This window comes from Oscarella lobularis, chromosome 5, assembly GCF_947507565.1.
Source record: "Oscarella lobularis chromosome 5, ooOscLobu1.1, whole genome shotgun sequence".
In the NCBI taxonomy this organism is placed as follows: domain Eukaryota; kingdom Metazoa; phylum Porifera; class Homoscleromorpha; order Homosclerophorida; family Oscarellidae; genus Oscarella; species Oscarella lobularis.
In genome coordinates this window covers 3,255,451-3,275,818 of record NC_089179.1, presented here as the reverse complement: position 1 = coordinate 3,275,818, position 20,368 = coordinate 3,255,451, and the positions used below count along the sequence as shown (strand labels likewise).

Sequence of the window (20,368 nt, the reverse complement as noted above, 5' to 3'; positions counted from 1 at the left end):
CAGGCTCACGTGATAGAGGAGAGTGTCTCAAATCCCGTATACAACTTTTACTTTCTCCAGAGACTAACCAGGTGCAATGCACCCAATCTAAAAGGCCGTTTTCTTGAGGTGAATAAACCTTAGAGTTTCGCAATCTACAGGCTGAAAGAAGCATGGAGCCGGGAACAGTCGTTCTCGAAGAAATTCCTCACGCTGCTGTATTGCAGCGAGAATTTAGAACTAGTCTTCGCTCGTATTGCTTTGGTTCTATCGACAAAAGCAGTGAAACGATTCAGTACATAGACTATTCTAAAAAATCATAGAGAAATTTATGAATAATTGATATTGAGATGTTCGGCGTTTGGCGAAGAGACGTTTTGCTCTTCGGCATGCCAATCCGCTGCGCGGAACGAATATCACTGGCTGGAATGGAATTTGCTCTATCGAGCACATAATATAGGGTTAGTTTTTGACTAATATTTGAGCGAGGAGAGATCTTCTCTTTTATTTCAGTTAGGGCCCGAAGCTGTTCTTGCTCTCAGACTGCTTCTCGCCAATAAAGACAAGGGAACGAAATCTGAAATCGGGAAATTTGAAAGTGGCCGAGTGGTATCGATCTCGTGTCTGTGTTGATGACTCACAAAATCGAAGAAGCTAAAAAGAAATAAGTTACTACAGAAAAGTAGAAATACGCAAATGAATAATTAATTTGTAATTTTTTGTGAAACAAGTAACTTACGAACTCGTTTGAGTCACAAGCACATCAAACGAATTGGGGTCTAGCATAGACATGTAAAAATCTCACAACCCATAAGTTTTATTTATTTATTTATTTATTTATTTATTTGTTATTACTGAATACAGTATTTAGGTTTTGAAATATTGACGTTGTCTCTCTAGGCTCGCGACGAGCTGTTTTGAGAACATCACATGACAATTGATGCAGGCATTTTTTCTGTGTCCGTAATCTAACAGAGTAATAACGCGGCTTAAATTCCAATTAACTTACAAACAAAAACATGCGCCGATCAGGTAGATATCTATCTGTTGATCCTACGCATTTTTCTCAGCGCAACCTTATAGGGCGTGGCTCTCGATCACTCTCCTTTTATACAAAGTAAGAAAGAATTCTTTTCCGATGAAGCATTCCCTGGTGTCGCAATTCCAAAGCCTTTCTTTTTTAAGAAACGAAATCTCACATTCAACGACAAAATGGCGGAAGCTGCATCACCCGAACCTCGATGGGGCCATGAAAGTGTCTTGATCGGCGATAATTTATATCTCATCGGCGGTTGGGATGGCAAGAGCGAATATTTTTCCCGCAGCGAGATCTGGACTTGCAACGTCCGAGAAGAGAAGAAATGGATTCGCCGTGTCACCAAAGGAAAGAATATTCCTCCGCCTTGCCGAGGAGCTCGATGCGTCATCATCAATGGGATTGTGTATACGTACGGGGGAAAGAAGCCAGACGGGGAATGTCTGAGAGAAGTGTTTGGCTTGGATTCAAAAGAAGTGAAATGGATCCAAGTAGCCACGCTTACCGGTGCTCATAGAAAGAAACCATGGCAACGCTCCAATTGCTGTTTGTGGGCTATTGGAGATAGACTGATCATGTTTGGGGGATGGAGCAAACCCATTCCTCAAGATCTTCGTCAAGCAGGAGCACGATTCAAGTCGCTAGTAAATAATGAGATTTTTGAACTTAAATTTGAGGAGAGACGAGAAAAAGGTAAAGTAAATGAATGAAAAAATGAACATTTCAAACGTTCCTGTTTTAGGATATTGGTTAGACGTTGAACTAAGAGGAGAAAGACCTCAACCGCGTCACAGCGCTGCCACTGAAACGATTGATGAATATCGAGGATTACTTCATGGAGGAGAAGATGGAACGAAATATTTCGATGACGCATTTGTTATTGATTTGAGATATAAGGTACATTCTACTTATGTTGGGCAATAAGTAATTGATTAGTATTAGATGTGGACTTTGATCGATTTTCTTCCCAAACCATCTGCTCGATCGCATCATAGAATGTGTCGATTATCAAAAGCAGGATTCAAAGAAAAAAATTGCTTTTTTCTTGTTGGCGGCAACATCGCAAGCAAACTCTCTGACCTCGCTTACATTCTTGATTTTGATAAAAGTAAATTTCACGAGGTACTAAATCAAAATTGATTGATATCATATTTTGATACATTTATTAGTTTTACGTCAACCCGGAAATAGCACGTATTAAGCTTCACACTATGCACTGCGCAGAGAATGCAGATGGATCTGCTCAGATTATCGTTTCAGGCGGAAAAGGAGCAGATGGAAAATTTCGAGAACCTTTGATTGAACTTACTCTCGGTAACAGTGAGAGATTTCAATAGCATTTTTAACGTCTTCTCTAGGTCCATCAAACGAGTCATACATGCATATTGAGTCTCACGTACTGCCTTTAGCTGAATTGAGATCAACAGTTGAAAATAAATCACGCAGAATCCAGGAACTCGAACGAGAGCTGGAGAAAACGAGGTGTGCGTTTCTTGAGTTTTCACGTGAAGATAACGAGATGTTTGTTTAGGATAGAAGTGTCTAAACTTCGAGAAGACAACGAAAAGATGAGCATTGAAAGGTAAATTAAATGGAACAGTTACAAGTGCCAATTAAGCACTGCATGTGTAGAACCAGCTGGGCAGCACAATGCCGAGTTTTGGAAGAAGAGAAAAGCCAAGATCAGGAAAACAAGAGACGACTTGCAGAAGAATTGATTGAACAACGGTAAAAAATTTGCAAGTGAATTTTCTATTACAAAATAGAATTTCAGAACGCGATGTCGCGATCTTGAGACTGACGTGGCGTCTATGTCTATTGCTTTTGAAGAGAGAACGCGTGAACTAGATAAACAACGGTGATGAAATCTGTTGGAATACATTTCTTGCAGAAATATGACATATGCTCTAGGTCAGAGATAGAAATCCGTTGTAATTCGCTTCTGACAGACAATGGCATATTGAGGTACAAATAGTAGACACTTGGTTTTCGTCTTCTGTAGCAAAACGAAAAATTTCAGAAATCGTTGCCGTGAGTTAGAGACGGAAAAGGCAAACGTAGATCATGCTCTTGAAGTTAACATGTAATTCATTCTTAATTTCTCCAATACGCAATGAAATGAAGATTTTGCTTGAAGGAGAACTCTTGATGAATCCCAGAGGAACCTTGATCAATTTATGGATGTGCTTAACATTAGTGCAGATCAAGTTCGCCTTACAGATGAGAAACTTGGTTCTGGAGCATATGCTGGTATATAGGTGAACTTCCTAATTATAGAATACGCTATTAATTACTATTTCTTCAGACGTGATCATCGGTCGTTGGAACAAAAGGCCTGTCGCTGTCAAGAAATTCCACGCTCTAATCACAACCCCAAGAACGATTCCAATTTTCCAAAGGGAAGTTCTTACAGCTAGTCGACTCCATCACCCCAATATCGTCCGTGTATGTGGTGCTGTGATGGAAGACGATTGCCCCTTTCAAATCGTCTCCGAACTGCTTGAGGGATCGGTGAGCGAGGTCATTGACGCAGCTCACGCATCTCTATCGTATCTCTCCGATTACGAGCAACTGTCTATTGCCGTCGAGATGACGTCAGCTATCAGTTACCTTCACGGGCTCCGTCCCTGCTACGTCCATGCAGACATTCGTCCGACCAACGTCTTGGTGACCCGGGATATGAAAGTGGAAGTGGCTGATTTGGGAGCCGCCCATTTGGTGGAGAGCTCCAAATCAACGGGGCCTCTCAGTCCCCGATACCTGGCTCCTGAACGACTGCCACCCAGGTCAGCACGCAGTTCGTTGCCCAGTGACGTCTACAGTCTGGGCGTGTCTCTTATTGAAATTTTCACCGGGAAGGGGCCTATTCCAGAAGAGAGGAATAGGCAGCTGATGCCACTGAGGAATCGTCGTCCATTGCACGTGATTTGCTCGAAAATGATTTCTGGTGAAGAGAGAATTGAATATCGGCCTACGAGTGAAGAGTGCTTGGCTGTTCTAATGAAGGAAATGGATGAAGTTGTTAAAAACGGGTGTCCGGACAAGAAGAGAAGGGTGACGGGAAAGTTCGAAGGAGAGGGAGAAAAGCGTCGTCACAAAGTCGTCCTCTCAGATTCTTATCATGTGTAGACTTCATTGTAGACCAAATTCCGTTGACTGATACAGTGTGTACCTAGCTTTAGATATCGGAATAGCATCTTTAAAACGGTTGTGATCATCTCGCTTGGCATAGACCTACAGTAACTGGCGTCGAAGGAACGATCTTTGTCCACGAATTTTCGGAAGCCAGCGCACGTTAGGAAAATTCCAACAACGCAGCGTTCCAACGAACAATGAGTAAGTGCAATCCGCGCTTACTCGCAGCAATGATTGCCATACTATACTAGCTGGATTTCTCGGCGCATTCAGCTACGTGGGAGTTACCTTATCGAGCCAGTCCGCTCATCGTGTCCCCATTGGAGCCCCTCTATCGTAGTCTACGCACAGGCGAGAGGCCTCGGCTTGTTCGCATCGTCATTGCTCCGTACATCCCCCGCGACCGTTCGTCGCAGCGTCGCTCCTTCTCGTCGGAATCTGCTACGGGACTTGCGGCGCAACCGCACTCGCCTACTCTCACAAAGAGTGTACCGTTAGTTATATAAGAATGGCACGGCAGTTAGATCATAGATCTGCCTGACGTTGCGGTCGCACGTCAGTTGATTTATGCGCATTCACCATGAGGTATAGAACCGTGCAACTAACAGTAGTGCAGCTCCAGAAAAAGAAAAACTCTAATCTAAGATAAAAAAATGGGTACCTGCAAGCGCTGTGGAATGTGTACAAACAGCCTGAGAAAGCTTTCACAGCTCTTCCTCGTACGCGCTTGCAATCCTATCTCCGTGAATTCCACACTTTTCACAGGCTCGAACAAGATTATCTACCGTCGCAGCCGTAGGACCGCATTCTGCGAACCAGTCCTCTATGACCATCGCGACCCGAATGGAATCTTCGTCAGACTTTTGTTTGTACTGCGGTATAGCGTGACCTTCTCGTCCTAAACAAAGAGCTAACTTTTGCCATTTTGCTTCTGCTAGCGTTGCGACAACGCGAATCAGAGATCTGTTGATAGCATCAGGAAGAGCACCTGCTACATATAAAAGAGAAACAAATACGACAAAGTTAAGAATTAGTTTTTGTAATTTTACCTCGAGGTGATCGCAGTTCAGCATCAGGAGGCTGGTCTTCGAACCAGCAGTTAATTCTTCGAAAGTCTTTTTGCTTTATCTGCAGGCGTTTCCCAAACTTGTTGTAAAGTTTGGCATCGACTGGCGAGTAATTAGACGCCTCCTTCGTACTCAGTACCGGAAGGTTCTTGAGATCAATATCCAAGTGTTTGTCTCCGCGAACGGCTTCGTCCAATTGACAACAAATCCTATAATCAAAGCCTCTCATGCCCTGGTAGCAGATTTTTCTCATCTGCTTGCATAGATTCTCTTTGATTGAGTGTAAGAAGAAAGAGCTTGTGTTAGCGACATCGTCTTTATTGACATAATGAATTGTTAGAGCCACCCAGTTGCCTCGACTCTGATACAGCAATTCAACTTCAACTATAAATAAACACAATGAACGTTTCCCTTTATACAGACTATCACAAAGATATAGCATACCTTCTGCCGTAGAGCATTTATCTTCTACTAAAAAGACGCACTGATGACGAGAGAGCTCCGGGTTTTTCGGATACAATTTTAGAAAGCGCGTAACAAGACGGAAGTAAAGACATTCCGGAAAAAATTTCAGTTTCATTGGAATGACAATAAGAGGAGCGGGGTAGGGAGGCGAGCGACTGTGTCCTTCCCAGTAAGTGCGAGGATACAGAAAGAAAGGATTCAGCATCGACGGAACATAAAACTCATTTGGGGGCGATCCTGCAACTGGGGTGATGACGTCAAGAAGTTGCAGAAGTCGCACAATTAGTCTATTCTCGTCTTTATGATCCGCATCGGTAGCAAAGTCAATAGCTTTTCGCATTTGATTCAGGCGATAGTCCATCAAGTCCTTAGACATTACACCTTTCTGTTTAAGGATGTTCCACTTCGGCTCCATATTTGGACCAGGTTTTGCTGCTGTAACGAATGCTGAAAGCGCTTTGATTACCCACGTCGGACTAGTGAAAATGACATCTTCCAAATCGTCGACTTCTGGGTAATAGAGAATTGCTCCAACATTGGCGAGATATTTCAGCGCCGCTAGGACTTCATCGCGACTACTAATATTGCAGATACTTCGATGCTGAGCAAGTTTAACAATTTCGTCAACTTTAGCCACGACCGTTTTCATGGCTTCCTTCCACCTGAAGAGCAGAATCTCGAGGTAGACCCAAAACAAGGGCTGCCTCTGCTGTCGTTTCCAGTAAGTCGATGTCATGCGGTCTACTCGTTTACGAATTTCATTAGCAGTTTTGCAAGGAGAAGTCGAACCGGACACCGAATTGTCAATTAGAAAGATTCTCTTGACAAAGTGAATCATCTCCCGGAAATTTTCGTCGTCGCTTAAGTCGTCGTGTTTCTTCGGCAGAACAATGTGCCTAACAAATTCGCTGTCTTCAAGGAGTTGCTCAATGAGATTTCCTTGCTTCAAAAGCCATTTATTAACAGTGGCTGAATCAGGAAAACGCTCTTTGTCGCTGTTCAACACGTCTCGGTGAGTGCCGATTGCGAAGACAGGAGGAGGATCCACCTCTTCGTCTTCGCCCAGCCAATGATCGCCTCTAGTCCTCTCTTCGTGGGCCGCTGTGATTGAGCCGAACCAGTAGAAAGGAAAATCTCCGTTTGTGCGGATCCAGCCCATTTCGTTTGTCAGGTCTCTAACTTTGCCATCCGACGATCGATGAAACGACTCTGCTTTTTCAGACAGCGATTTCGAAATGTCCATTACGACCATGTACATGGTCAAACAAAACGTTCTGTTCTCTGGCATGAGAGCCGAATGCGTAGCGAGATAAATTTCTTGTCCACCCAAATCCCATATATCGCGAACGCCCAGGCTTTCTCTTTTGAGATCGTCTTCACTCGGTCTATCCTTGAGAAAAGTGCTCACCAGCTCTTGCTGATTTGGCGTAAGAGTTTTTGCCTCTATGCCAACTGCTTTCAAATCATTCCTTAATGCATCCAGTGACGGTGCTGAATCCACTTCCGGTGTAGAAGTGCGAAGTCCCGATCCTTCTGCTTCTGCTATCGCTGAACCGGCGACGGGAATATAGTCTTGCGAGGGTTTCACAGCTAGAGGCAACTCAGGCGAGCTATCGTGCGATGGCGACTGCTGCTGATTCATTCGATAATAAACACCTTGTGCGATAAGAGGATCCAAGTGGTCCTTGCTGTCTGTTGCTACCCAGCCGCTAGTGGCTGTGTGCGTCATTGCGACGGCCGCTCCTTCTGTGCTAGCTTTGTCTCTCTCAAATGGCCTGTCGAGAAGAGAATCGACAAGACACGACTTGCCTACTCCATCTTGACCAGAAACAATTACGCGAGAACGATTGACAGTCACGGAGCCACGTTTCAGAGCCTCGTCGTAAATTTCTTGCAAATGGCTTTCGCTTTCTTGGTACGAAGACACTTCTTCGACAATCAAAGCGGACTCTTCGTCAACGTGAAACATTTCGCTGCTAAATTCACCCTATAAAGAACAAGAGAAAGTCAAATAAAGAAAATAGTAAAGAGCCACGTTTGGTAAAGACAACTCCGTAAATCATTTAATTAACTACACAATATGCAAATTACCTCTAGCCCGTCTGCATTGCATCTGCGTTTTTCCACTGCAGTTTCAGTAACGAAATTCAGTAAATAATCCACAAGGAAATAGTGCTTGTTTGCCTCAGCTTCAAAAAGAGGTGTTCTATTAAACTACAACAAACGTTAGAAATAATACTATCAAACAAAAGTTTAAATACGCACTCTATTAGTTGCCTCTATATCAGCACCAGCAGAAATCAGATACCTAGCGGTTTCAGCACGTCCTTTCCGACACGCCCAATGAAGAGAGGAACACTCATCCTAAAAAGTCACTAAATGACAATATTTCAAAACAGACGCGCTGCAACGTGCCTGGTGCACTTCATTGACGCCGAGTCCCATTCCAACAAGTTGTTGTACAACATTCAAAAATCCTTCACGACTTGCAAGTGCCAGAGCTCCATTACCGTTCTATACACAAGGTTATAAAATATTTGGAAGCTACTAAATTCCAATAGACACTTTGTTTTTTGCCCAAATGTTGCAGCCACGCTCAAAGAGGAAAGTCATGACTGCTAATCTTCCCTTGAAAACGGCACGAAGAAAAGGCGTATATCCCCACTGATTTGAAACAATTAGGAACAATACCGAATTCTAATTAATCTTCACCTCATCTACGGCCTCCAAACTAGCTTCAGCTGCAATCAGAAACTCAGCGGTTTCAACATGCCCTTCTTGACACGCCCAATGTAGTGAAGTATAGCCATCCTGAAATATTCTAAATGAAAACGTCAGTGGCAATCTGTAACATTCTATTACCTGATCAGATTCATTGACACTGAGCCCATATTCGAGAAGTTTTTTGGCACTTTCTAAATGACCCATTTGACTCGCAATCGCCAAGGCGCCATTATCACCCTGCAATTCATTATTAATTAATAGATTCCAACAAACAAAGGCTTGGCATACGTAGGTTTTTGCAGAAATGTTGCAGCCATACTCAATGAGAACAGCTACCACGGCTGAATTTCCCTTCCAAACGGCGCGAAGAAAAGGTGTAAATCCCCACTTGTGTCAAACAATGGGAAATAACGCCAAAATGCTAAATAATCTTTACCTTATCTATAGCCTCCAATCTAGCTCCAGCTGAAATCAGAAATTCGGCGGTTTCAGCATGCCCTTTTTGACACGCCCAGTGCAGTGAAGTATACCCATTCTGATGCATTATCAATTTTTAAAATATGTCATTATATTTGTCACATTGTGCTAGTTACCTGATGAGGTTTATTGACGCTCAACCCCAATCCAACGAGTTGTTTGGCACTATCCAAATGACCCATTTGACTTGCAATTGCCAAGGCACCATTACCACTCTACAATTCATCATTAATAGATTATTAGCAGATTAATAAAGGTTATAGCATACAGTGCCTTTTGCAAAAAAGTTGCAGCCACGTTCGATGAGAACAGTGATGGTTGTTGACATTCCGTTCCAAACGGCGCGAAGAAAAGGTGTATATCCCCACTGATGTGAAGCAGTGAGAAATAGTAGGGTACCAAATTTCTGACAATTTTCACCTTATCTACAGCTTCCAAACTAGCTCCAGCTAAAATCAGAAACTCGGCGATTTCAGCATGTCCTTCCTGACACGCCCAGTGCAGTGAAGTATACCCAGCCTGAAACGCACAAATGGTGTGTCGTTATATATCTGTCACATCGCAATACTTCATGAGGTTCATCAACACTGAGTCCCAATTCAACGACTTTCTTAGCACTATCCAAATGACCCATTCGACTCACGATTGCCAAAGCTCCATTACCATTCTACATGTAGTTCATTACTAATCAATTAGTAGCAAAAAATAACGGTTATGACGCACATTGTCTTTTGCAAAAATGTCACAACCACGCTCAATAAGAACATCCACCACTTCTGATTTTCCTTGAGAAAAGGCGAGAAGAAAAGGTGTAAACCCACTCTGATGTGAAACAAGCCGTGAATTATATGAAGTGTTAATTAATTAATAATCTTTTACCTTATCCACAACCTCCAAACTTGCTCCAGCAGAAATCAGAAACTCGGCGGTTTCAGCATCTAGAGCCAAATGAAGTGAAGTCCTTCCCAGCTACGTGAGACATAGGACAAAAAAAGATTGATTGAAAGAAGAACACGAAAGTCGTACTTTATTCGCAGCTTCTTTCCACCTTTCTGGATGGCTCCGGATAAAATCAGACACGACATTCTTATCTCCCTTCACGATAGCGGAGAAGAACAGTTCTAAACAAGCGGCTTCGATCAAACAAGAAGCAACACACCCAGCGTCGTTCTCCTCGAAGTAGACCGGGTCTATTATTTAGAGAAACAGAAAATCTTAGCTTTGAGAAACTGCTCGCGGACCCCCGATCAAATGAGCAAGACTACAAGCAAACACAAACCGTCTTCGTCCATAGTCTCTTCTGGTGAGAGGAGCGAAGCGGTGAGGTACAGTAGCTCGGAAACTTCTGTCCGTGTCCGGGGTATGCAAAACAGACGGGCGCTTGGCTGACAGTTACGACCGTTCGCTCGTGTCCCCGGCCCGTGTCCCCCGGCCATTGGAGCCCCTCCGTCGTAGTCTACGCACAGGCGGGAAGCCTCGACGTGTTCGCTTTCTTGAGCCACTGTTGTAAGAGTCCGTTTGTTGGCAATCGGCGTTTATTCGCAGCGATGATTGCCACCTTACTATCCGCCACCGTTCGTCATAGCGTCGCTCGTTTTCACGGGAATCTGCTTCGGCTCGTGCGGCGCAACCGTACTCGCTTGCCGAACGACGGGACCATGGCTACAGGGCGTCTTCCTCGTCGCCTATTCGCTGATCAGCGCGACGGAGGTATGCGCGACTCTCCCGCGTACGATTGCGCAATGGCGTGGCTTCCGTCCCGCACTGGACTCAGCGCGGGACTCGTTGCCGTGGGCGACAGCTTCGGCAGCATACCCGCCGCCCAATTCGCAATAGCAGTCGAACGCCTTTACAATAGAAAAGCAATCGACTGCGGTACGATATTTTTTCTATCCGGATTAATCATAGCGGTTATGACTGTGACGATGTTACCATTACTCTCTCACCCGTGGAAAGCCGACGGCATGGCGAAAAAGAACGAAAATAAAGCGGCATTGACGCCAAAAAAGAAATGGAGCGTTATTAGACTTAAACTACTATGGATTCTAATGCTCGTTCGGCTCGTCACGCTCATTCCTCAGCTGGCGTTGGAAAGTCGAGAGCAGGATCTGTTGACGGCGTTTTGGCGAGCGTCGAATCCGCCGCTCGAGTTTCTCGCTTTCTCATCGCAGATACTCGGGGAACGATCTTTTCCTCGGCGGTCGCCGATCGATTCGGTCCGACTCGACTCTGGGTCGTCATAACGGGCATCGAGACGGTGATCATTGGTTTTTTGCCCTGGTTTATGAGTGCGGATAGCAGCGGGTTGTGGGGCCGTTACGCTGCCGTCGCTTCGTGTAGTCTTTTTAATATGGTTACGATGGGTCCTCTTACTAATAATGGAGCGATTAGTCATGAGTTCTTTGGACTTGGCTTGGCTATCGAAGCTCTTGGTTTTCTTCACTTGGCGTTTGGCGTTGCTGGCTTGGTTGGGCCCGTCATCATGGAGAATATGTATCAGGTGTCTCACACGTTCGAATCGTTTCTGTATCTGTCTGGCGGTTTTTTCGTCAGTGGATTGATCAGTCTGGCGCTTTTGCATTCTTGCTATCGATCGCCTGATAAAATTGCCGCGGAAAGAGAGACTGAAATTTCCTAATAAGTATTAATTATTTTCTTACTTGTAGTTTGTATCGCTTCTATTTTTTTACCTTTGCTCGCTTCAATACAACGTCGACTGTCTCTTGATTTTCCCATGAAGAGATCAGCACAAGAAACTGTGCAGACATTCGACTAAAGAAACGTAATCATTTTCTTCACGTTGTGGCGTTCTGCGTCATCAATGAGATAGATTCAAATCAGAAAAGATAGACATACAAATCGCTTTTCGAGCATCTTACCTCGTCGTTGTCCGAACTTTCGACAGTAAATAGCGTAGAGATTCTTGACATTACTTACATGCGTATATGCAGTTCACTAATTGCAGAGCATGCAACAGCCTAACAAACAATGGACAAAAGTACAGTTAGACAAAAAAGGAATGAAAAACGCCAAACATACGTCCAAGTTTTATTAGTGACCATACAGCTCTTTGAATTCCATTTCTATAGCTCTTCGGCTAATACCACCAAAATCTTTAAATGAACGTAGAAGCTGGCCCGCTGTTGGCGACTTTGACTGTTTCTTCCACAGTTCCAGAACCCTGAACATACGAGTGAAGTTATCGTGAATGAATTCGCCAATGTTGCTTCGATCGTTCAAGCTAATGTCGAGGGCAATACTGAGAGCTTCCCATTTCGATCCGCCAACAGAAGCACATGCCTTCATCAATGCATCCGATACCAACTCGTCATCAGCGGGAAAAGACACTAAAAGTAACAATAATCAAAATTCAAGGTGGTAGACGTCTATATATACTGTTTAATTAAAGAAATTATTTCTTTCTATTTTATTCTGCTCTATGTTTGCGTGAATGCTTTTTCAATTACCCGGCTTTGCATTCTGACTTTCGCCCAACGACATGGGCATTTCCGTATCAGGTTGACTTTTCAAGACTTTTGTTCTACACAAAGTAACCATTACCTAGGATTAATTAACGAAAGAAGATACCTTTTTTCAGGTGAATGCCTTCTTTCTGACGTCCTTTTACGTTTCTATAAAAAGCAAAGATCTCGCTCAATTTATTGCTTAGCTGGCAAATATAGCAGTAAAGAACACAATACAAAACAAACCTTCGCCTGCATCCATATTTTAGCTCTTTCGACGTCGCTTTTCAAAACGCAGTCGTCAATACACACGTAGGTGCTTTTCTCAATAGAGTCTCCTATTGAATCTTTTGACTCAGCACAAACATCAAATTTGAATCCTTTCATTCCCAGTTTTCGTGCTTCTTCAAGTTGTTTTGTCAGAAACGCTCGAAGTTTGACGCACTCCGCATTAAGCGTTGAAAAGTCACAGTCTTGAACTTCACGAACAGAAACAAGAACGTACTTCTTTTTCCAATAGAAGAGAACAAATTTAAACCAGTAAGAGTGGAACAAGTACCAATTTCTCGCACGTTCTTCGTTCTCGCAAACGTAGTGTCGCAAGCACCGCACAACGAGTCGAAAAAACAGCGGTTCCGGAAAACAGTCCAATCCACGAGGCGCAAAAACCAAAAACGATTGCTCGCCAGAAACTTCTTTGAGTTGAGCTATGGTCATCTTTTTCTGAACAAGAGAAGGAACAATATAGGAACCGTTCCGTTTATGATCTTGTCCACTGTAGACAATGTCAAAGTACCCCAAAATAGTGAAGATAAGGTTGTGGTGACACTTATCTACTCTAACTCGATCCAAGAAGTGACGCGCTAAACGTTTATCCACAACTCCGGTATCCTTTGCTATTTGCCATTCGGCTATTAAACGCTGGGGCGGCTTTTCGGCCGTCACGAACGAGCAAACCACTCTGACAAGCCACTCCGGGTCAATAAATATCGTCTGTTCTAGTTCAGGTACATTCTCGTAGAACAAAATTACTCCCAAGCTTGAGAGATAGAGAAGGGCACCAGCCATTTCGTTATCGCTGGTGATTCCACACATGCTTCTTCCATAGGAATACAGCTCCCTTTTTGTCAAAAGGTGCTTTTTCTCTTTGTCTCGTACTCGATTGCAAAGTTTTTCAAGCCGAAGCCATCGAACAGGAGCGGGCTTGTCGGCCCAATAATCTTTACAAATCTTCTCAATAGTACTGCGAATGTCTATTGCAGGGTCCTCATCGGCGCTGCCAGACTTTGTATTGTCAATAGGGAAGAAAAGCGTGTCGTTTTGGGGTCGAATGAGGTGGGACTGATACGACTTTGTGCGAAACACTGCTTCGAGTCTTTTGTTGTTTTCTGACTTATTTTGGCTGGCAAACGCTTTGGCATCGTCATTTGTGCCAATCAGCATCACTGGAGGAAAATTTACTCCTAGAGACGACCCCATGTAAGCCTGCGTTTCCGAATCATTTTCCTCGTCTGGGTGAGCAATTTGTATACTTGAAATCCAGTACAGTATAAAATCTTCATTAGACTCAATGTAGGCGAGCTCCTGCGTTTCTCCCTCTTCAGGCGCACAGCCGTCTTTGCGGTACGTTGACACTGCTTTGTCGGCTAGTCGCAGTGCTTGATTAAACACAATAGCGTAAACACCTGACGCAAATTCAGAATAATCCCCAAGAAGAGCAGCGTGTGCCATCAGGTAACACTCCTGGCCACCGTGGTCCCAGACATTGATAATCAGTTGGTCTTTTTTGCTTTCCGATTCCCCAGGATCGTTCATAAAACGCCGCAGTTCTCGCCTTTGAGACGGAGTCAGTTTATCAACATCGTCTCGCAATAGTTCATCAGAATCGATCTGAACCGGTTCAACGTCGGATTCGATAGCAGATCTCTCTTCAACTTTTCTCCGATGCTTACGAGACGATTCCACAGCAAGTTGAGGTTCTGAAATGACATCAGTTGCACTGACTGGATCTTTTTCAAAGTTGCTCTGCATTGATCCAGTTGTACCGTGTATCGATGAATCAAGATAGTGACCATGTTTGTCGTCATCGCATTTTACTTCTATCCAGTCAATGACGTTTCTCATAACTAATGTGCAAGCCACTCCATCCGTGCTTGCGCATGGATGGAAAACTTTCTTTAGAAGCGAATTCACCAAGCAGGTTTTACCTACGCCATCTTGTCCTACAATGACAAAGCGAGCACGAGAGATTCTTGCTTCTCCGGTCTTCAGAGCTCTTTCGTAGATCTTCTTGAAAGCTTCGTCGCCAATAATTTCTTTTCCTATAAAAACATTAGCCACCTTTCCTCTTCTTATCAGCGCATACCTGTTCTCAGGTGTACACTCTTGTAAACTTTCTTGTCACACTTTGGGCAAAGAATTCTTTCGGTTGAACAATCTTGTTTAAGAAAAAACACAATTTCGAAAATGAAACGTGCGGTGTGAAAACTCCAACAAACCTATGCAAGTGACCACGTGAGCACAGGGCACAGAAAACTGAACAACCGCCTTTTCTCGTTTGCACTGCAAACACTACATACAACATGAACAATCAATACAATTTGTTCTGTGGCTTTTTCTTACTACGCCGTGGCTTCTAAGGATCGCCGAGTTTAACTCCCATGTTCTGGCCTCTTCCCCTTCCTTTACAGACCAGTCTCTGTGCTCCACCGTTGCCACGCTGATACCATTAGTTGCTTTTACAGCTTTTACTTCGGCAGGCACATCAAGCATTCTTTGAAACGCTATTGATGGCAAGTTGACGTGTTGCTGCAAAATTTCAGCAACGGCAGCTTCAGCGTCAATTACAACGAAATCGCCGACATTGAAGGTAAAGTGACCTCTACGTCCAGCATCTAAACGACGCTCAGCAGTCTCTTCTCCGGAAATACTGAAACCAAGAATGGGCAAATGATCTCGAAATATCTTCGGACCTCGTGCAGATCGGACGCAAGTTACCTAAACAGTCCCTAATAGTACCAAAACCACTTGATCTGCATTTGCCATGTATACTTTTCTCATGAGTAGGCTGACGTCGTCTTCATCGTCGATTTCTTCACCGTCGGAGTCCCTTATCGACAGTCTGCAAGCCTGTAAAAAATATTTTCCAAAAGTATTTTAAGAAAGCCATTAATTAAATAATACTAAGCCGCCTTCAGCAACTGTCAGCTCCTTTGACGGCTCAGACGCATCCTTTACCAGAGCATTGGGAAACAGACCTCTCGCGTTTACCTGAAAGGCACCCATTCGCTTGCCAACTGGAATCCTAATACACGCAGCACTGGATTACCCCACCCAAAAAAAAACAGACTATCGTTCGTTATACCAAGACGCTCTCCTAAACGGAATGCACCAAAAGCTATGATCAATGTCGTGCTTTGAGGCGTGATAGCAGGGTGAACACAAATAAACGTCGAAACACACATCGCATTTCCAAAATATTCCCACGATAGGGTAAACGCTGCAGGCAGTGCAGCGAACGTCAACGTCGTCTAAAGAAACCCCAGTCGGTTAATTATAACGCAAAGTTCACCGTCCACTGATCACCCACCTTCAAGTTGAGGGCTAACATCGAGCACGCTCAGTCCAAAGGTCCCATCTTCCGCTGCGTGAAATGTTTCTTCATCCGTTTCACAGTCCCATTTCACCGCAACGGCGTGTACGTTGGAGCTCACTATTATCCCCACCATTACTCCTTCGTCTCGCTCGAACCGCTCGGATGAAGACTCAGACGACGATGATGATGAGTCTTTCAGAGGGAAACGACGGACGACCCGAAGATGTTGAGCTGGTTTCATCACGAGTTCGCTGAATGGGAAAAATGAAAGTGAAAGTGGCGCAGATTCGCTAGCAGGGAAGACTCAGCCTGAGAAAATGGTCTCGAATAAAGTAATAGAGACGAGGCTCTGCGTTCACCGTTCTACTCACTGCGTTGAACTGCCAGAGCCGCGTAGAGAGCGGTAGAGAGCCGCCTCAGCTAGCCGGGTCGCGCGTGCACGCGCGTTAAAGTTTTGCGAAGACTGCGTCACGCATACCCGCGTTTACGTTTTCGGAAAAAAAACTGGGACTCTGTTGTTTTCTCAATGAATCGGTAAGAGCTACACGAGAGCTAAACGAGAGCTAAATAATCAGCTTCGACAGCGTCGCAATGTCCATGCTTCCGGGTCGTGACGGAGTAGACTCATACGTTTTTCTTCTCTAGGGCCGCAGGAACGAAGAGAAAACAATTGAGAAAAGCAGAGGAAGAATTCGACGTGAAAAGACCGCGTAAAGAAGACGTTGGCTTCAAGTTTGAGGAGCAGCGCGAACTGAAGGTACACGTATTACGCACGGCCCAAACGCATGATATCAAATTGGCAGCTTGTCCCGAATAGACTTTTCTTGAGATTACTGACAGTGCAACCATAGAAACGAGAACAGATGAAGACGAAGTGGTGAGGAACGCAAACGACAACGCATGCATATATGAAGTCCCCAAATTATTTGGCTTAGGAAGAAATTCCTCAAAGGTCAATCTGTACCCACTTCTCAACTCCTCTGATGAATCTCTCCGCCGCCTTTTTTGTATACGACGTCCAGAAAGCCATTCCTCTTCTTCGAGGGTACGTTTCGTCTGCCAAAGCGACGCGCTCCATTCCATGTATTTATTCAAAAAACGAGACGCACAACCTGCGGTTGTGGAAGCAATCATTTAGCGAGCTCCAGTTGCTCGCCGACAGCGCTCTCTTTCCTGTCGAAGAGCAGATCCTAATACTTTCGCTTCTAGCAGACGCTTCGTGGTGCAGTTTGGGATGCAGAGACGAAGTAAATAAGGTTATGGCTATAATGCCTCCGGCTCTTAAGAATTATTACGAAGTCCGAATGTACGAGCCGGAACTCCACGACAAAGGCGATGATAAAATTGGTGCTGTCAGTTCGCAGTGCAATGACCTCATTGCTTCGTCTGAGAGCAGCCCTCTTTCCTTGTTCAATAAATTGCTCGCTTACGACACGCTGGGAAAACTTGAATTGAAATTTCCGTCTCCGGAAAACAGCCGATGGCAAAGGAACAAATTGGAGTTTCACCGGCATGCAAAGAGAATCGGCGAGGAGCTTCTAAGCAGGTGTGCACCGAACAGCATCTGGAGTTTGGTAGCCCGATGGTACACCAGTTTAGCGAAACATAATTTGGGTTTTACGTACGCTATACGCAGCAATACCGGCAAAACTATGCCGCTCAATAGACGGATCAACTTGTCAAAGGAAGCTCAGAAGAAGCACAATGATTACATGAAGGACAAGGAAATACTGTTTGGTACCTTAGGGCTCACGAACGAGCTAAAGGAAGTAACTGTTACCGCCTGGCAAGGAGACAGGTTCAGCTATCTGGTGAGGGAAGTGAGAATCATGCAACGACAAAAGGATGATAGCACCAAAATCATGAGCCTAATTCAATCTGAAGAAGGGAGTATTGAACGTGGCTTTGAAAACATTCCAAAGGACAGACTTAATCCGAATGCGAAACTGTATCAGGAATCGATTCGGAGGGGGTTTGCAGCGCTTATCCAAGGGGTCAGTCAGGATAGAATTATTCCTGTCTTAATTGATACGCCGTATGCATCGTTGTAGAAATTTTCAAGAGAAGTACTGTACTGAGTTTTGTAGTATCTCTTTGTCTATCTTTTTGGTGGTTTTTCTGCGTTTGTGTTTGTTAGATCTATATATTGAAGCGAGTGCGAGGGAACGACCTTCGAAACGCGCTCCCGAGACTGTTTAGTACGGCAACGCGTTTCGCTACATCCGGTTTGAACAGCTCCTTCGTAGATTGATAGATCGTAATCAAACCTGTAGGGGTACAGTAGGAAGCTCGTGGGTCATCTTGGAGCGAAATCAATCAGATGAAAACGTTTCTCTCTTTATCGCGAAACGAAACGGACATAGAAATGTCAGTGGAGAATTCTGGTTGGGCTATGATTACACTCACTGGCAGCAGCTAAGCCTCACATCAACTGAACGTTACAGTACCACGAGAAATTGCATACAGTGTATGGTGGAAATACGAGACTCTGTGTTTATAGTTTAGACTAGCTGTAGCACGTGAGCTGCGTGCATCCTACATTTGGAGAGTGAACTTGCGCAGAGACGTGCATTATTCTTCTCGACTGCGAAGAGATGGCTCTTCTACAAAGAGTGATCTTATCAGCACTTTTCTTCCCTGTTTTTGCCTTACCAGGTCAAAGTGATACTTCAAAGGTGAGAAAAAAAGCTTGTGACTCTTCGTTCTTAAATGCGTCTGTGAGATGTCGTGCACTGTCTCCTGCATTGCGCCTCGAGGCCATCCTGGTCACCCAGGTCACCCTGGCGTGCCGGGACACAACGGATCACCAGGTCCAGCGGGATCACCGGGACAGAATGGCTCTCCAGGAAAGCCGGTACTATAAACGTACACGCCTGTGTTTTTGAGATAATTTCAGACTTTACTAGGGGTTGATAGGACTTCCTGGACCAATTGGTCCTAAGGGAGAAGACGGCTCAAAGGTGCTGCACAGCTTGATGCCATGGGTCATTTTGAAAGCTACTGCAATCTAGGGGCTACCCGGAATTTACGGTAAGGCCGGACCAAAAGGCGACAAAGGGCAGACAGGAAGTGTGGGAATGAAAGGATCAATTGGACAAAAAGGACAAAATGGTTCGAAAGGTGGCGACGGACAAAGAGGATTGCCCGGTCCAAAAGGTTCACCTGGCACACTAACCAAGGAGATTGAAGAACTACGAAAAGAACTATTAGAAATTAAAAAACGGATTCTTTACGACGAATGCCAGTGCTCCTGCTTACTAAAACGAGACCCCAGTCTAGTAAGTGGGGTTTATTCTGTTTATGGCCCTCAAAAGATCGTAATTCGAGTCTTTTGCGACATGGAGACTGATGGGGGCGGATGGACCGTCTTCCAACGAAGACAGGATGAATCTGTTGATTTTAGGCGCGGCTGGAATGAATATAAAAACGGATTTGGAAATATCAGCGGAGAATTTTGGCTGGGTCTTGATTACGTACATTGGCTACTCAGTCTGAGTAGCAGTGGAAATGAACTTCGAGTTGATCTTGGAGACAGGCAAGAAAATAGAGTGTATGCAAAATATTCCACTTTCAGTGTTGGCGATGAGAGCACAAAATACGTTCTGGGTGTGAGCGGGTATAGTGGAAATGCCAGCGACTCACTTGGCTGGCACAACGGAATGAAATTTTCAACCAAAGACCAAGACAATGATAATTTCAAAGGCAATTGCGCCGTTTCCTATCTTGGTTCTTGGTGGTTTGATGAATGCTATGTTTCTAATCTCAACGGATATCAGTATACGAGTAGAAACGGAATACGGTGGTCTGGTTGGAAAAGCGGAACCCTCAAGTATTCGGAAATGAAATTTCGATCAAATCTCACGTAAATACTTCCGCATCCGAGTCCCTCATTGTTCTTCTGACTCAGGCTTGTCAATCTTTCCTATAAAGGCCTATAGACCGAGTTTCCTGGGTTCATTTCTGTAAGAACCTTCGTTTTTTTTCTTCTCCGCGTCTGTTGCACCTTAGATCGCGTCACGATGCTGTGCTTCGTCCATTCCTTTATCTATGCTTCGTCTTTTCGCTTTAGCATCAACATGGCGACGGTAGGAAAACAAGAAACAGCAAAACTGAAGCTGAATCTAGAAGACTCGATCACGCAGAATCTAAGAAGCCAGCGCACGTTAGAAAATTCCAACAAAACAATGAACAAGTGCAATCCGCCTTTAGTGGCAGCAATGATTGCCGGCGTACTAGCTGGATTTCTTGGCGCATTCAGCTACGTGGGGAGTTACCTTATCGAGCCCGTTCGCTCGTCGTGTCCCCATTGGAGCCCCTCTGTCGTAGTCTACGCACAGGCAGGAGGCCTCGGCGTGTTCGGCTTTCTTAGCATCGTCATTGCTCCGTACATCCAACGTCTTCCCCCGCGACCGTTCGTCGCAGCGTC

General features: G+C 44.6%; 5 protein-coding genes across 16 annotated transcripts; 3 read left to right on the top strand and 2 right to left on the bottom strand.

Moving 5' to 3' along the window:
• The first annotated feature begins 63 nt into the window (after positions 1–63).
• LOC136187817 (uncharacterized) lies at positions 64–4,224 on the top strand. Of its 2 annotated transcripts, XM_065975521.1 has the most exons (17): positions 64–274; positions 330–440; positions 493–661; positions 880–1,011; positions 1,063–1,096; positions 1,165–1,708; positions 1,758–1,912; positions 1,958–2,137; positions 2,185–2,329; positions 2,374–2,497; positions 2,547–2,597; positions 2,648–2,743; positions 2,790–2,873; positions 2,927–2,980; positions 3,036–3,098; positions 3,153–3,265; positions 3,321–4,224. In XM_065975521.1, exons 6-17 carry the CDS (start codon positions 1,192–1,194, stop codon positions 4,142–4,144), a joined length of 2,406 nt encoding a protein of 801 aa, XP_065831593.1. In that variant the 5' UTR covers positions 64–274; positions 330–440; positions 493–661; positions 880–1,011; positions 1,063–1,096; positions 1,165–1,191; the 3' UTR covers positions 4,145–4,224. The 2 variants fall into 2 exon arrangements, with proteins under 2 accessions (XP_065831593.1, XP_065831592.1); XM_065975520.1 differs by having other exon boundaries at positions 64–440.
• Positions 4,225–4,670: 446 nt separating this feature from the next.
• Positions 4,671–11,695, bottom strand: LOC136187815 (uncharacterized). 4 transcript variants are annotated; one of them, XM_065975514.1, is made up of 21 exons: positions 11,574–11,695; positions 10,442–11,517; positions 10,163–10,384; positions 9,910–10,073; positions 9,763–9,852; positions 9,607–9,705; positions 9,452–9,550; positions 9,304–9,402; positions 9,152–9,250; positions 9,000–9,098; positions 8,843–8,941; positions 8,695–8,793; positions 8,545–8,643; positions 8,395–8,493; positions 8,248–8,346; positions 8,098–8,196; positions 7,948–8,046; positions 7,774–7,896; positions 5,662–7,669; positions 5,200–5,601; positions 4,671–5,141 (listed from the first exon to the last, which is right to left on the bottom strand). In XM_065975514.1, exons 3-21 carry the CDS (start codon positions 10,317–10,319, stop codon positions 4,855–4,857), a joined length of 4,419 nt encoding a protein of 1,472 aa, XP_065831586.1. In that variant the 5' UTR covers positions 10,320–10,384; positions 10,442–11,517; positions 11,574–11,695; the 3' UTR covers positions 4,671–4,854. The 4 variants fall into 4 exon arrangements, with proteins under 4 accessions (XP_065831586.1, XP_065831584.1, XP_065831585.1 ...); XM_065975512.1 differs by having other exon boundaries at positions 10,447–11,517; XM_065975513.1 differs by having other exon boundaries at positions 4,671–5,138; positions 10,447–11,517.
• Positions 11,696–11,792: 97 nt separating this feature from the next.
• Positions 11,793–16,724, bottom strand: LOC136187816 (uncharacterized). 4 transcript variants are annotated; one of them, XM_065975518.1, is made up of 13 exons: positions 16,302–16,723; positions 15,937–16,251; positions 15,712–15,877; positions 15,531–15,651; positions 15,399–15,476; positions 14,970–15,344; positions 14,846–14,918; positions 14,713–14,784; positions 12,594–14,668; positions 12,472–12,515; positions 12,351–12,424; positions 11,923–12,230; positions 11,793–11,861 (listed from the first exon to the last, which is right to left on the bottom strand). In XM_065975518.1, the coding sequence occupies exons 2-12, from the start codon at positions 16,181–16,183 to the stop codon at positions 11,935–11,937; spliced, it is 3,621 nt and encodes a 1,206-aa protein (XP_065831590.1). In that variant the 5' UTR covers positions 16,184–16,251; positions 16,302–16,723; the 3' UTR covers positions 11,793–11,861; positions 11,923–11,934. The 4 variants fall into 4 exon arrangements, 3 of the variants coding, with proteins under 3 accessions (XP_065831590.1, XP_065831588.1, XP_065831589.1); XM_065975516.1 differs by having other exon boundaries at positions 11,793–12,230; XM_065975517.1 differs by having other exon boundaries at positions 11,793–12,230; positions 16,314–16,723.
• LOC136187818 (uncharacterized) lies at positions 16,388–18,124 on the top strand. Of its 3 annotated transcripts, none has more exons than XM_065975524.1 (4): positions 16,388–16,476; positions 16,588–16,699; positions 16,760–16,819; positions 16,882–18,124. In XM_065975524.1, exon 4 carries the CDS (start codon positions 16,926–16,928, stop codon positions 17,991–17,993), a length of 1,068 nt encoding a protein of 355 aa, XP_065831596.1. In that variant the 5' UTR covers positions 16,388–16,476; positions 16,588–16,699; positions 16,760–16,819; positions 16,882–16,925; the 3' UTR covers positions 17,994–18,124. The 3 variants fall into 3 exon arrangements, with proteins under 3 accessions (XP_065831596.1, XP_065831594.1, XP_065831595.1); XM_065975522.1 differs by having other exon boundaries at positions 16,394–16,476; positions 16,878–18,124; XM_065975523.1 differs by having other exon boundaries at positions 16,397–16,476; positions 16,527–16,699; positions 16,878–18,124.
• A 380-nt stretch (positions 18,125–18,504) lies between these two features.
• Positions 18,505–20,093, top strand: LOC136187020 (ficolin-2-like). 3 transcript variants are annotated; one of them, XM_065974524.1, is made up of 5 exons: positions 18,505–18,617; positions 18,665–18,796; positions 18,849–18,902; positions 18,954–19,804; positions 19,873–20,093. In XM_065974524.1, exons 1-5 carry the CDS (start codon positions 18,537–18,539, stop codon positions 20,009–20,011), a joined length of 1,257 nt encoding a protein of 418 aa, XP_065830596.1. In that variant the 5' UTR covers positions 18,505–18,536; the 3' UTR covers positions 20,012–20,093. The 3 variants fall into 3 exon arrangements, with proteins under 3 accessions (XP_065830596.1, XP_065830598.1, XP_065830597.1); XM_065974526.1 differs by lacking the exon at positions 19,873–20,093 and having other exon boundaries at positions 18,954–19,220; positions 19,346–19,488; XM_065974525.1 differs by having other exon boundaries at positions 18,954–20,010.
• The last annotated feature ends 275 nt before the right edge of the window (positions 20,094–20,368 follow it).

What these genes read in the sequence shown, in the direction of transcription:
- LOC136187816 (XM_065975516.1), bottom strand. Translation starts at nt 16,183, where the DNA reads ATGAAACCAGCTCAACATCTTCGGGTCGTCCGTCGTTTCCCTCTGAAA. An exon ending in TGTTAGCCCTCAACTTGAAG is followed by an intron (nt 15,878 to 15,936) that starts GTGGGTGATCAG and finishes GGGTTTCTTTAG; the next exon opens with ACGACGTTGACGTTCGCTGC. An exon ending in TCACGTGGTCACTTGCATAG is followed by an intron (nt 14,785 to 14,845) that starts GTTTGTTGGAGT and finishes TTCTTAAACAAG; the next exon opens with ATTGTTCAACCGAAAGAATT.
- LOC136187818 (XM_065975522.1), top strand. An exon ending in AGGAGCAGCGCGAACTGAAG is followed by an intron (nt 16,700 to 16,759) that starts GTACACGTATTA and finishes TGTCCCGAATAG; the next exon opens with ACTTTTCTTGAGATTACTGA. An exon ending in GAACAGATGAAGACGAAGTG is followed by an intron (nt 16,820 to 16,877) that starts GTGAGGAACGCA and finishes TATTTGGCTTAG; the next exon opens with GAAGAAATTCCTCAAAGGTC.
- LOC136187817 (XM_065975521.1), top strand. Translation starts at nt 1,192, where the DNA reads ATGGCGGAAGCTGCATCACCCGAACCTCGATGGGGCCATGAAAGTGTC. An exon ending in CGAGAGCTGGAGAAAACGAG is followed by an intron (nt 2,498 to 2,546) that starts GTGTGCGTTTCT and finishes ATGTTTGTTTAG; the next exon opens with GATAGAAGTGTCTAAACTTC. An exon ending in CATGCTCTTGAAGTTAACAT is followed by an intron (nt 3,099 to 3,152) that starts GTAATTCATTCT and finishes TTTTGCTTGAAG; the next exon opens with GAGAACTCTTGATGAATCCC.
- LOC136187815 (XM_065975512.1), bottom strand. An exon ending in ACATTTCTGCAAAAACCTAC is followed by an intron (nt 8,644 to 8,694) that starts GTATGCCAAGCC and finishes AATGAATTGCAG; the next exon opens with GGTGATAATGGCGCCTTGGC. An exon ending in ACATTTGGGCAAAAAACAAA is followed by an intron (nt 8,197 to 8,247) that starts GTGTCTATTGGA and finishes CCTTGTGTATAG; the next exon opens with AACGGTAATGGAGCTCTGGC.
- LOC136187020 (XM_065974524.1), top strand. Translation starts at nt 18,537, where the DNA reads ATGGCTCTTCTACAAAGAGTGATCTTATCAGCACTTTTCTTCCCTGTT. An exon ending in GTCAAAGTGATACTTCAAAG is followed by an intron (nt 18,618 to 18,664) that starts GTGAGAAAAAAA and finishes TGCGTCTGTGAG; the next exon opens with ATGTCGTGCACTGTCTCCTG. An exon ending in ATGGCTCTCCAGGAAAGCCG is followed by an intron (nt 18,797 to 18,848) that starts GTACTATAAACG and finishes AGACTTTACTAG; the next exon opens with GGGTTGATAGGACTTCCTGG.